Source organism: Diorhabda carinulata, chromosome 7, assembly GCF_026250575.1.
Source record: "Diorhabda carinulata isolate Delta chromosome 7, icDioCari1.1, whole genome shotgun sequence".
Lineage (NCBI taxonomy): Eukaryota > Metazoa > Arthropoda > Insecta > Coleoptera > Chrysomelidae > Diorhabda > Diorhabda carinulata.
Genome location: NC_079466.1, coordinates 9861347 through 9874377, shown reverse-complemented (window position 1 = coordinate 9874377; position 13031 = coordinate 9861347). Strand labels below are relative to the sequence as shown.

At 32.9% G+C, this 13031-nt stretch overlaps 1 protein-coding gene across 1 annotated transcript in view; it reads right to left on the bottom strand.

Annotated features, from left to right (window-relative positions):
• Window positions 1-13031, bottom strand: part of LOC130896547 (transcriptional regulator ATRX-like) — an 87232-nt gene that overhangs the window by 51487 nt on the left and 22714 nt on the right. Inside the window, exon 7 of the mRNA XM_057804727.1 lies at window positions 671-748. Within this exon, the coding sequence (XP_057660710.1) occupies window positions 671-748 (78 nt within the window). The remainder of the gene's footprint in view (window positions 1-670; window positions 749-13031) is intronic.

The following is a 13031-nucleotide window of genomic DNA, read 5'->3' as shown; positions in this document are numbered from 1 at the left end:
AACTCTGTAAACTTTACACACATTGCTTATTAGTCCCCACATTGCACAAAATGTAATCACTCGTTTTATTTTTGCCTTGATAATTGTCCTACCTTTCTGAGATATTTATTATCATGTAACACTCCGTGCACTTTTTTTGCATCACCTTTAGAACAAATGTTTTCAATTTTTCAAGTTAAGTGCACATATTAAAATATTAAATAAAACCTCATTAAACCAGAGAGTTTTCCAGTGAAGAATACAGAAATTAAAGATGACGATATCCTAGTATCGCTATTTATGACTGAACTATTCATGTGAAAAGCAGATTAGTAAAGATTTTCATTATTTTCCCAGGGTAGAAGACAGGTATGTGGATATTTTTGCAATATTTGATACAAAAAGGCAAACGTAAAAGATTTCATTTTATATCTCAATTTGAAATGTCAATCCCCAAAGTTTACTTATAAAAAGAAAACAATGGACGTAAATAATGGACAGTTACCATTTTTTAGATACTTTAGTATTTAAGAATAGGAATTTTTTACATGTTCAGTTTAAAATTAATTAACCACTTCCCGCGAAAAACATATTCAACAATCTCAATACTTTCAGCAGTATATTGTTGGGATTCATTTGCAACTACAAGAAAATGGAATTACTTTATTACCGAGTAATTTGTTAAAATTACCTTTATTTTCACCATCAGATAAAATTTCTTCCATTGTCACGTCCAATAAATCCTCTTCCAGTTCTTCATTTTCTCTATCTAAAAAAAGATTGTAAATATCTTTGCAAATTATATTGGTCAATTATTTTCGTCCATGAAACAAGAAATCATTTTCATTGCAGAATGAAAATGTTGATTTTTTTTTTAATATGGATATATTTTATGCAAAAGAGGACTTATTTTTTCTTTCTGACACATTAAAAATAAATATTGCAAACAATGATTTGATACTAAACACAGTTTGTCTAACTTGGTTGTCAATTAATAAATCAGGTATTTTTGAATACTCGCAGAAAGAGTAAACTAATGCCTTCATTTGCGACCAAATTGAAAAATCCAAAGGATTTACATTAGGGCCTCTTGGTGGCCAAGCAAACTCACTTTTACGACCAATCCATCGATGCGGAAACTGTTCATTTAAGTATTGACGAACTTGTAAAGAATAATGAGGTAGTGCTCCGTTGTGCAAAAACCACATATTTTGTCTTAAATCGAGAGGTATATCCTCTAGTAATTCGTGTAAATGTTCTTGAAGAAAATTTAAATAAAGTGGTCCATTTAAATTGGTTGGCAGTTCAAAAGGACCTATTAAATTCCCACATATTTCACCACACCAAATGTTAACCTTAAACTCGTACTGAAAATGTGTTTCCCTCATAGCATGTGGATTTTCAGAATCCCACAAATAATTTTTTTCATCATTAAATATTCCTCGTCTGGTACATGTTGCCTCATTAGTAAAAAGAATTGTATCCAGAAAACCTGAGTTAACAATTTGTTTATCTTGCAAAAAATACTTAATGCAATTATCGATTTAAATAATAATTTGCTTATGACTCCTTATAGTCAGTCAAATTAAATTGAATTACTTTGACATTAAACTGGATCCACGAATAGTAGTGCCTCCACGTTGTGAACAAGTAATTAAATTAAATATTGAAAATGTAAAAAATGGTAATGTTATTATACCATATACACGAATTGGGAAATTAGAAATCCCGGAATGTTTAACAAAAGTTGAAAATAATATAGCTTTATGTACAATTTTAAATCCTTCAGAATCCAATTTTCGAGTAGATTTAAGCCCTTCTATTAGTGTTGAGACATTCGATGAATACGAACAAAGTCTCAACCCAAATTTTAACGAAATTTATTGGAAAAATGTTAAATTTGATATTTCGAAAGTTAGAACTGACCATATGAATTCCGAAGAGAAACAATTTGTATTAAAATTAATTCAAGAGTATAGTGATATTTTTCACGTTGAAGGAAATCAGCTCACCTTCACAAGTAAAATAAAACATCACATTGAAACTTCTAATGAAATACCTATTTATTCAAAATCATACAGGTGTCCTGAGATTCACCGAACGGAAATTCAAAATCAAATAGGAAAAATTTTAAGTGATAATATTATTAGACCATCCAATTCTCCATGGTCTAGCAACATTTGGATGGTCCCAAAGAAGCTAGATGCTTCTCAAAAAACGAAGTTTCGACTCGTTGTTGACTATCAAAAACTGAATGAGATCACAATTGGAGATCGATATCCATTGCCAGATATTACAACGTTACTAGATAAGCTTGTACGTTGTCAATATTTTACAACATTAGATCTCCCTTCTGGTTACCCATCAGATCGAAATGGCTGAGGAGGATATTCCGAAACCAGCCTTTAATATAGAAAATAGGCACTATGAATATGTGCGCATGCCCATGGGTCTGAAAGGAGCTCCTGCAACCTTTCAAAGGGTCATGGACAATATCCTAATGGGTATACAGAACGAAAAATGTTTGGTGTACCTTGATGATATAATTGTGTTCAGTACCAGTTTACAAGAACACATCACAAATTTAAAAGAAGTATTCGATAGATTAAGAGATTCTAATTTTAAATTACAAATTGATATATGCGAATTCTTGCGAAAAGAAGTAGCATATTTGGGACATATTGTCACGCCAGAAGGTGTAAAAACGAACCCAGATAAAATTTTAGCAATTCAAAAATTTCCAATACCAAAAAATTCAAAACAATGAAAAGGCTTCCGTGGACTCCTAGGGTATTACCGAAAATTTTTAAAAGATTTTTTAAAATTAACTAAACCATTAACTATTAGACTGAAAAAAGATGCATTTATCAAATGATTCAGATTACGTCGAATGCTTTGAAATGTGTAAAAATCTGTTGATGAATGAACCAATACTTCAATATCCAGATTTTACAAAACCCTTTAATGTTACCACAGACGCCAGCAATTATGCTTTAGGTACTGTTCTAAGTTAAGGCAAAATAGGCTCTGATTTACCTGTGGCTTACGCCAGCAGAACCCTAAATGATTCAGAATGCAACTATTCTGTAATCGAGAAAGAACTTCTTGCCATAGTTTGGGCAACCAAATACTTCCGCCCCTATCTTTTTGGCAGAAAATTTACAATAGTTACCGATCATAAACCACTCCAATATGATTATGATATCGTATACAAAAAGGGTGCTTTAAATACCAATAGCGATTGTTTATCCCGAATTCAAATAAATATCAATGAAACTGAATTACAAGAACCTCAATGTTCTAAAAAATTATTAGTTTATATGGACAAATTTAATAAAAAACTCTCATTAACTCCCGACGATAATGTATCGCTAATAGTTGAAACAGATAATGAAAGTAATAATAATGAGAATGACGACGAAGATATAACTGTTCATACAAATGAGGAAAATCCTGTAGTTGGTATACCAATTTCAGATTCAGCGATAAATGTTGGTAAAAATCAATTAATATTTTCAGAAGTAAATTTCGAACCAGCCGTACCTACTATTATGAAACTGTATGAAAATAAACAAAGAATTGTTGTACAATTATCTAAAAACAATTTTGAGCAAGACGTCATTAATTTCGTGAAAGAATACATAGTACCAAAAACTAAATATTTTATTTATTTCGAAGACCCAATTTATGAAAAATTCAGTGTCGTTCTACAAAATCACTTTCAAGATTCTCAAATTGACTTTGTTAAACGTAATAAAAAATTAATAGATGTTCCTTTAAATGAAATTAAAGTAGTAATTCAAAATTACCACGAAGGTAAGACTAATTATAGAGGACTAGATGGAACTGAAAATCAATTAACAGCTTTGTATTACTGGCCAAATCAAAGAGCATGTATACAAACTTATATAAACGAATGTGAAGTTTGCCAGTACTAAACTTTTCCAAATTTTGCATTTAGACACGATAACCTTAGAAAATAGTAAATTTCTTACGATAATAGATTCATTTTCCAAATATGGTCAAATGTATGAATTAAAATCTAGACAAGGAATAGAGGTAGCTCATAGTCTAATTAAATATTTTACACACCACTGTATACCAGAACAAATAATTTCGGACAATGGAACTGAGTTAAAATATTCTGTTGTAAAAGAACTATTAGAAACGCATAAAATTAAAATTCATTTCATAAGTTCCCAACATCCAGAATCGAATGGCATTGCTGAAAGATTCCACTCTACGATTATTGAACACGTCAGACTTTTGAATAATCAAAAAGATTTTAAAAATGAGACTATTGAAAATAAAATACTTTACGCATTATTAGCTTATAATAGCGTTCAATCTGCAACAAAATTGGAACCAAACGAAATAATTACCGGACACATAAACAGTAACACAACTTTCGATATAGAAATTGATCAACAAGTAGTTAATAATTATATACAAAATCATAAAGATAAAATGAAAATTTTATACTCGAATTTAAATCAAAAATTAGAGGAAAACAAAACCAAGAAAACTTGCAAAATCAAATAAGAATGCAATATTCTGTTAGTCGCCAAATAATTGATAATTTTAATAAGACAATTCAGTATAATGGAAAATTATTAAAAACGAAAATATTTGAGATAAGAGATATTCTAGATTTTCATTTGAAAGAGTTATTCAACGAACTTCTTATCACATTCAATGTAATTCAAGACATTTTAGAAACAGTTGAAAATTCCTTGACCTTCTGTAAACTTAGAACATTACATCCAAGTATTATAAAATCTCACGATTTATTTGTAGAGTTGCAAAAAGTGCATCATTACCACCAAGCCGTCATAGACGTAGTTTGTAAAGTAGAAAATAACCAAATACAATATTTTTCATCGATACCCATTAACTATGATGTTTTATTTAATCTTTTTTATATGTTACCTATACCTACAGAAATTGAATCAGAATACGAACATTAATACCTAATTCAAAATTTTTACTTAAATCAAACCTCTAAATGACATTTGTACTCGCCGCAATATTTTTCAATGTCCTAACCATTTGCAAGACAATAATTATGGATGCGAAGAAAACATATTGCTAGCAGGAAATTCTACATATTGTCAATATACAAAAATTTAAATAATTAAGAATCACATTGAAATTATATTTAGTAACCAAGAGTTAATATTTTCAACAAAAAACGTTTGGACAACCTTTTGTAATAAATGAATTAAATATGAAATTGAATCCATTACACGTTTTTCCAATGAAGATTGATTTAAAAGGGTTAAAATTAAAGGATATTCCAAATCAACTGGTAACGCCAATATTCACGGGAAACACTAATTTTCACATTCCCACTATTTGAACTATTCTTCTTTATATAGCATTGATATTGGCCTTCTTGTGGATTTTGTATAAGTGGAAACATTCAGGAAGGACAAGTAAGAATCACCCGCAGGCAACAGAAGATGGGATCCAGCTACCAGGAGAAGCTTCCTTCTAAAGGGGGAGGTGTCACCTACGCCATTACCGTTAAATGGACAGTATATTGTGCTGATTAAGAACTTATTTTATTGTAGAATTGCTTAGTTTTCGTTTACTAAAAGATTATTTAATTCACGATTGAAATAAAAAATATCAGTCTTGTAATTGAAGTTGTTGATAGAATTTATGTCAGAGTTCCAGTTAATTAAAAGTTAAGTATATATATATATATATATATATATATATATATATATATATATATATATATATATACTTATCGTAGGTCAATACACAAGTTGGGATTTTAGCTAATATCCCAGGATATGGGGTGCCACGCATGCCTATTCTCCCGAAGTATTAGACAATAGATTATTCGTCGAAAAATGACCAAGCGTTTGTCTATTCTCCTGGGACTTTAGCTAAAATTCAGATAACAGATTATTGGATTTTACAGAATAATATAAAAAAAATAGGATACAAGAAGTCTTATTTATTTATTTTTTGCATGTCAACCATTTATTGCAAAAAACTTGGTGACATACATCTTGATTTACATTTTATTTTATTTTTAAAACAAGAACACCGGTTTGTTCCACATTGTTTATTTGCGGGCTTGTATCCACATTTTTTAAACCCTTGTCCTCCTGAGACTTACTGCATGGAAGATGCTTCTCGTAATGATATTAATTTTCGTTTATCGACATCGCTTATATCCAATAAACCAGCACCTGCTTTCCTTATATCGCTCCGAGGAAACCAACCGTTGATTATTCCATCTTTCGTCCCGACCTGATAAATACCATGCCGCGTGTTAATAATTGCGCCGAAAATTGAAGGTAAATCAAGCTGTCCTCGATCGACTGTTGGAACTAATAATGTTATATAATCACCAATGGACAGAGTTGGAAACTTTTCTTCCGAAAAGTTTTTCATTTTTTCAGCTGCTTTCTTCTGTCTTTCAAAACATTCTGGTTGTCAAAGAGCTTTTTTCCCCGAAGGCTTAATAAGCAGATCAACTCTTTTTCCGTAGATAAATCTAACTCTACACACTTGTCGTGCATTTTCATGTTACAACTATTACAGTAAACAGCATCATCAATATTCAGTTCGGATTCGAAACACCACAAGTCACCGTATTTATCACCATCTGATCTGCCTCATAAGCACCTCTTGAGTCTTTCTTTTCTTTAAATTACCTTAGTGTTTCTAAGGCGTACCATCGTTTGATTGCCTTAAAGTAATTTCCAGCGTTTGATACACGGGTTCTTGTTTCAAACTCAAATTTATTTCTTGACATACCACTATCCAAATTTTTCACTGCTTCTGCCGTTTCTTCCATGCAAGTATTGTTCAATTGTGAAATAACTTGTTCTAAATCTTCTTCTATTTCTAGATTGTTTAAGACGCTTACAGGTAAAGACCTTGGGACCAATTTTTTGTATTTTTTTCTATCATATTAAAACATACTTTTAACGTCAACATTTGCCCTTTCAACACTACCTTGACTCTGAAGAAGTCGTAGTCAACCATGGATAATCTTACATTGAGGCCAAATTCTTCTCAACTTCAGTATGACAGCAGCAGTAAACTCTCGTCCATTGTCACTGTGCAGTATAGCAGACGCTCCGAAGGTGAAAAATTTCACTATTCAATCCCTGCGACAAAATCGGCTGAAGCACTACACCTTTCCTTAACGTTGACTTCTTTTTATTACAAATTTCATAATAACCAGAAAAAATTTTGAGTGCAGCAATCGATATTCTATATTTAGTTTTTAAATGGTACGCCATCTTATCTCGTCCTCCATAATCAGTCTGAGCATAAGCTTCTAAAATTTTCTCATAATAATCTTCTACAGGTACATAGTAAATAACAGCATCTGTTTGTTTTTTTTTTCTTTTTACGATTACGTGACATTCATTTTCGATTAGCAATAGTTCATAGCTATTCACATAATGATAGTAAGTATTGTAAGCTTTGGGTCCAGCTTCTCTGTCTGGAGAACCAGCGAGTAAAATTTGCTCTACTTTGTCTAACTGTTCTTTATCCCATATACCGCGATTACCTTTCTGACTATTAAACAATTCTTTTAGCTTCTTTTCAAAATTTTCACGATCAACAATGAATATACAAAACCGGACAAGACTGTATGTTCGACAGAAGCGGCAGCACGACTAATGAATCTGGAGACAATGAGATATAGAGAGAAAATAAAAACAAACATTGAAATTGGCTTCGGTATTGGCCTTTTCGCTAGAAGTATAGGCAGCAGATAAACGCTTGGCCTTTTTCAATAGATATTCTATTATCCGAATTTTAGCTAAAGTCCCAGATAGACAAACGCTTGGAAATAATGTATCGTCCGGCATTTAGCTAATACTCCAGGAGAATAGGCATGCGTGGCGCGCCAACTGCCTATTATTCTGGGATATTAGCTAAAATCCCAACTTGTCTATTGACCTACGATATATATACCTAACCTACGATATATATATATATATATATATATATATATATATATATATATATATATATATATATATATATATATGAAGTTTCTTGCTCCGATTTCAGCTGATATTGTGGCATATAGTGATTTATTTAAATTCAAAATTGTACAACAAAATTGCCTGATGATTGCACTGCCGAAGATTTAATTAAAGGTGAATTAGATTATGTGTCAGAACTTTTAACCTACTTTTTGGAAACATTTGTTATGGGCGATGTTTCGCATCTATCGTGGCAAAAACATAAAATAAGAAAAACAAATAACGATCTTGCAATTTTTTCTATTGGACAAGATATGATCTACGTTGCTTCAAACCATAAAATCAAAACTTCCAAACATACAAGTTTAAGTTTAGCAGTCAAAAGCTTGTATAATAGCAAAAAAATATTCAACTTTTACGTCGTCCGGACTTAAATACGGCAGTTGGCTTCGATAACTTTGATCGCTTCGTCGAAACGCTAAATGGAAAAGATACTCTTCACGATACAGTGGGGATAATTTTTCAAAACATTGCTCCAAATGCAGATACAATGCCTTCAATCTCTTCAGCTGCTAATGAAGTTGAAAATCTAGCTTCTAATCAAACTGTATGCAGCAATACATCAGAATCTACGATTCTAACACCGAAAAACCGGAAAAGCCGAGCCTTTGAAGAAGTAACTTTTGAGATGAGCCCATTTACAAAAATATTAAAAATAGCAACTTGGAATGAGCTTGACATTTCCGTACTCAACAAAGATCCTGCAAATTTAATTACAGCTAAACAATTAGATATTATGTGGATGTTGTCGCATAAGCTCAATGTAGGGGAAGTCGGGGGAATAACGCACATCCAGGTTAATCAGAATCTATAAAAATCTTAACGACTTGGCAACATTGCATATGTTCTTCCATAAGAAACAAACATTCGCCGAAAGTTTCGTTAGAATTTCAGTGTATTGCAGAACGTAAGTAAGGTCTGTGCGTTTTAGGTTATGTTTATGTAATTTGTTGTGATCTTCAAGTAGAGGTGAGTTTGTTGTATTGTATGCTGTTAGTATCGTTTTTGTTTTGAATTGTTGCTTAATATATACTGTTTCATCTTGACTATGAATAGTTCAGTAGTATTTTACCCTTTGCCAAAAAAACTGTTTTTTATTCGAAGGCGTGCTTTGGGGGAATACCGCGCATTTATTTTGGGGAATGGCACGCTGCGCGGAATTACCCCATATGGATTTTCTTTGGTAAGAGTTTTTTTTATTATAGACAAAATGCCAAGGACATAAAAGAAAAACAACAAGGGGTCAGTGGAATGAGGAGCAGTTGAGAATGGCTATGAATGCAATAGAAGCCGGAAGAGCAGTGAGGGAAGTTGGTAGAGCATTCGGTATACCGGAATCTACTTTAAGGGATAGAAAAAAAGCTAACAATTTGATAAATTCTGAGTTGGGAAGACGTCCAGTGTTCACTAAGGAAGAGAAGCAAGCCCTTGCTTTACACATTATTAAATTAGTCAATGTTTTCTACGGGATAACTCGTTTAAGACTTAGTTCTGTGGCCTATGATTTTGCAGTAAAAAAACAAAGAAAGGAAAGATTCGATAACGAAAAGAAGTTGGCTGGTGAAGATTGGGTCGATCTATTTTTAAAGCGTAATCCCCAGATAAGCCTTCGAAAACCAGAAGGTGCAAGTCAAAACCTGCCTTCAACAAACCTGAAGCAGACCGGTTTTTCAAGAACTTAGAAGATGTTATGGAAAAGTACAAATTACAGCCAACAGTATTTACAATGTTGATGAAGCAGGAATATCGACTGTGCAAACTCCTGGAAAAATATTGGCTGCAAAGGGTCAAAAACAAGTTGGCTCGATAACATCTTGGGAAAGGGGAAAAATGTCACTGCAGTTTGTTCAGTAAGTGCACCAGGACAATTCGTGCCACCGATGTTTATATTTCCTAGGGCGCGTATGGTTCATACATTGAAGAAAGATGGGCCAAAGCTGCTATATATGGTTGCTCCAAAAACGGATGGATCAACGAAGAATTATTTTTTGACTGGATCGTACATTTCAATCAGTTTGTTAAGGCAACAACCGATGATCCGGTGTTGCTTGTGCTGGATAATCACGGGAGCCATATTTCACTAACCATATATGAATATTGCCGAGCTAATGGAATCGTGATGGTATCGATTTCTCCGCAGACATCACATAAACTTCAAACGCTCGACCTAACTTTCTTCGGACCTCTCAAAGCGGCTTTTAATCGTGAATGTGATTTATATCTTAAAAATCGTGCTTACGAAAAAATAACGCATTTTGAACTAGCCAGTTCAATAAAGCATATCTAAAAGCAGCTTCAATGAAAAAAGGAATTTCTGGATTCAGGGCTGCTGGAATATGGCCCCTGGACCCTGACAAATTTTCAGATGAAGACATTTTTTACATTAGATCACACAGACGCCACTAATATCCGAATCTCAATTGACATTAGTGAAACTACCACTAACGAAATGGATCAATCGAACCAAGAAAATATAGAACAACCTGGAACTTCGAAACAGAATAATACAGTAAGAGAAGTTCATTTTAATATCCAGCAAGAACCTAGTGCTGCTACGCAAGCTAAAAATGAAATCACTCCACCTCAAAAAGAAAATAAACCTACTCAGATTTTTAAAGAAAACTCATCTCTCAATAAATCACTGAATCTTATAGAGAAAATAGTAACGCTGCCAGTAATGACTGAGAAGAAAACTGTAGCCAAATCCTACAAAAAACAACATTCGGAGATTTTTACAAGAAAAAAAAGATAAGTAGAAACTTACAGAAGACAAAAAGAGAAATAGAAAGGAAAAATTTATTAATAAGACAGCAAATAAAAAAAATTATCGCGAAAAATAGTAGAAGACTCTGATTCTGAAAGTAGTTATGACGAAAGACAGTTATGCGATGATGATGAACTAGACGATGTAGACTCTCAAAATAATGACGTTTGCTTGGTTTGCGGAGAATTTGGACAGAATCATGAATTATGGTATTGTTGTACTTTCTGTTCAAATTGGTCACATTCTGAGTGTAGTGGATGGAGTACAGTTGATGGATATCCTTGCAATATGTGTGCTGCAGAAGCAAAAAAACGGAACTTCAATAAATAACAAACCATATTTCATTGTTGACAATTAAATACTTTGGTTAGGTACTTATGTATTTTTTTTAATCTTAAAATACTGCTGTTAAGAATTTTGGTCGGATTTTTCGTTTATATGTTATATCGAACAATAAAACATTTCCAAATATAATGACTTAGGCTTCTTACAGTTTTTTTTTATTCATTAGGCATATTAGATATACATGTGCGGTATTACCCATAGCATGCGCGGCATTACCCTTTATGCGGGGGAATACCGCGCTTTACTACCACCTCATAAATTTATTAGTCAAATTACAAATATTAAAAATAATAAGTTTTTGGGTAGTTCCTTAAGTAACTAATATAATTCAGTCTACGTGTGGTAAAAATGAAATTTATTCATTTCATATTAATCAAATTTTGGACATTTCTCCTTAGGCGCGCGGTATTCCCCCGACTTCCCCTACGTGGTACTCCAATGTGGGTTGGGTAAAATAGTAAAATTTACATTGATAATTCACCTGTCCAAAAAAATTTCGTATTTGACTCCCATAAACGAGTATCCCACTAATCATTCGACAGTTTTGAAAACTTTAGAATTGTGCCAAGAAGTTGCAAAGGAATGTAACGCTCCATACATTCTGGTTACATATGATTTAGCTATAGCTCGCACGATTTATTGCATACAATCTCAAGAATCTCCAAAATTTGATAACATTTTTATTCACATGGGGGCTTTTCACATCGAAATGGCGTTTTCGAAGCAGTTGGCACTTTTATTGAAGAATGCGGACTCACTAATATCATGACGGAATCAGATCTAATTGCTGAAGGATCAGTTTCAGGTTTTATTACTGGGAAAAATTGTTATAGATATAAAAGATTACATTCTATTATGGCGTTATCATTGCAGCAATTTCAGTTTCAGTCTTTTTTGGAAAACACGAATTTGACTATCGAAGAATTTGTATTTGAATATCTCACTGATTTCTCTCAGCTTCAAGATAGCTCGCCTCAAATACGCATCCAGATACACAAAATCTACTCCAATTATATGATCAATATACAGCAGAGACTTTACGAGGCAAGCACGGTAAAACGGCACAATTTTATGCTATGTACATTGATTTTATAAATCTTTACCATTTATTTATCAGAAGTATAAGAGTTGGAGATTTAGAAAAATCGTCTGTTTGTTTTTCTACTTTAGCAATACATATCCAGGCCTTCGAGAGGAAATTGCTAAAGGCTCGTTTGGTATTAGAAGAACCCAAAAACCCTTTTCGCGGATCCCAGTTGACTTAACGTTAGAGCAAACAATCCATGGTGAAGCAGCACGTCGGCTCACGGGAATCGTGAACCTAACGAACTCTATTTCTGCCAGTCAACGTTGGGCACGAAATCATGGAGCTCGAACTCGAATTATATCTTCACACGTTTTAAATCGTGCAGGGATGAGTAACAATAATGAAAACGTCGCCGCAGACTTACATCCAGATAGACTCGAGGAGCATCAAAAGCAAATTAGCCATTTGTACGGGTTTAAAAAACTAGCTGACGTTAATATTGCTAGGATGGAAATATTTAATAAAACGTACAAAGTAAATGATACGTCTCAACCCTTTTTACTTAATGTGCGTAATTACGATGTTTTTAATTTGCCACCATCTATCTATCGGAGCTGCAACAACATTTTTTGCCAACGAAATATATTGCTTGTTTGTGGAGAAACGCTCATAATCGTATTCCTACGGAAATGTCACCACTAGAATACGGATGGAGAAATGTGGATGGAAAATTGGAGCCAACTTGGTTCCTAGGAAACCAACTTCCTGAAGCGTACGAAGACATCGTCATAACACCTGACATTTTAGGAAATACTTTAGATTCAGGTAAGTTTTCTTTTCCATATTATACTATCATAACATAAATATAACATTATAATGTATCATAACC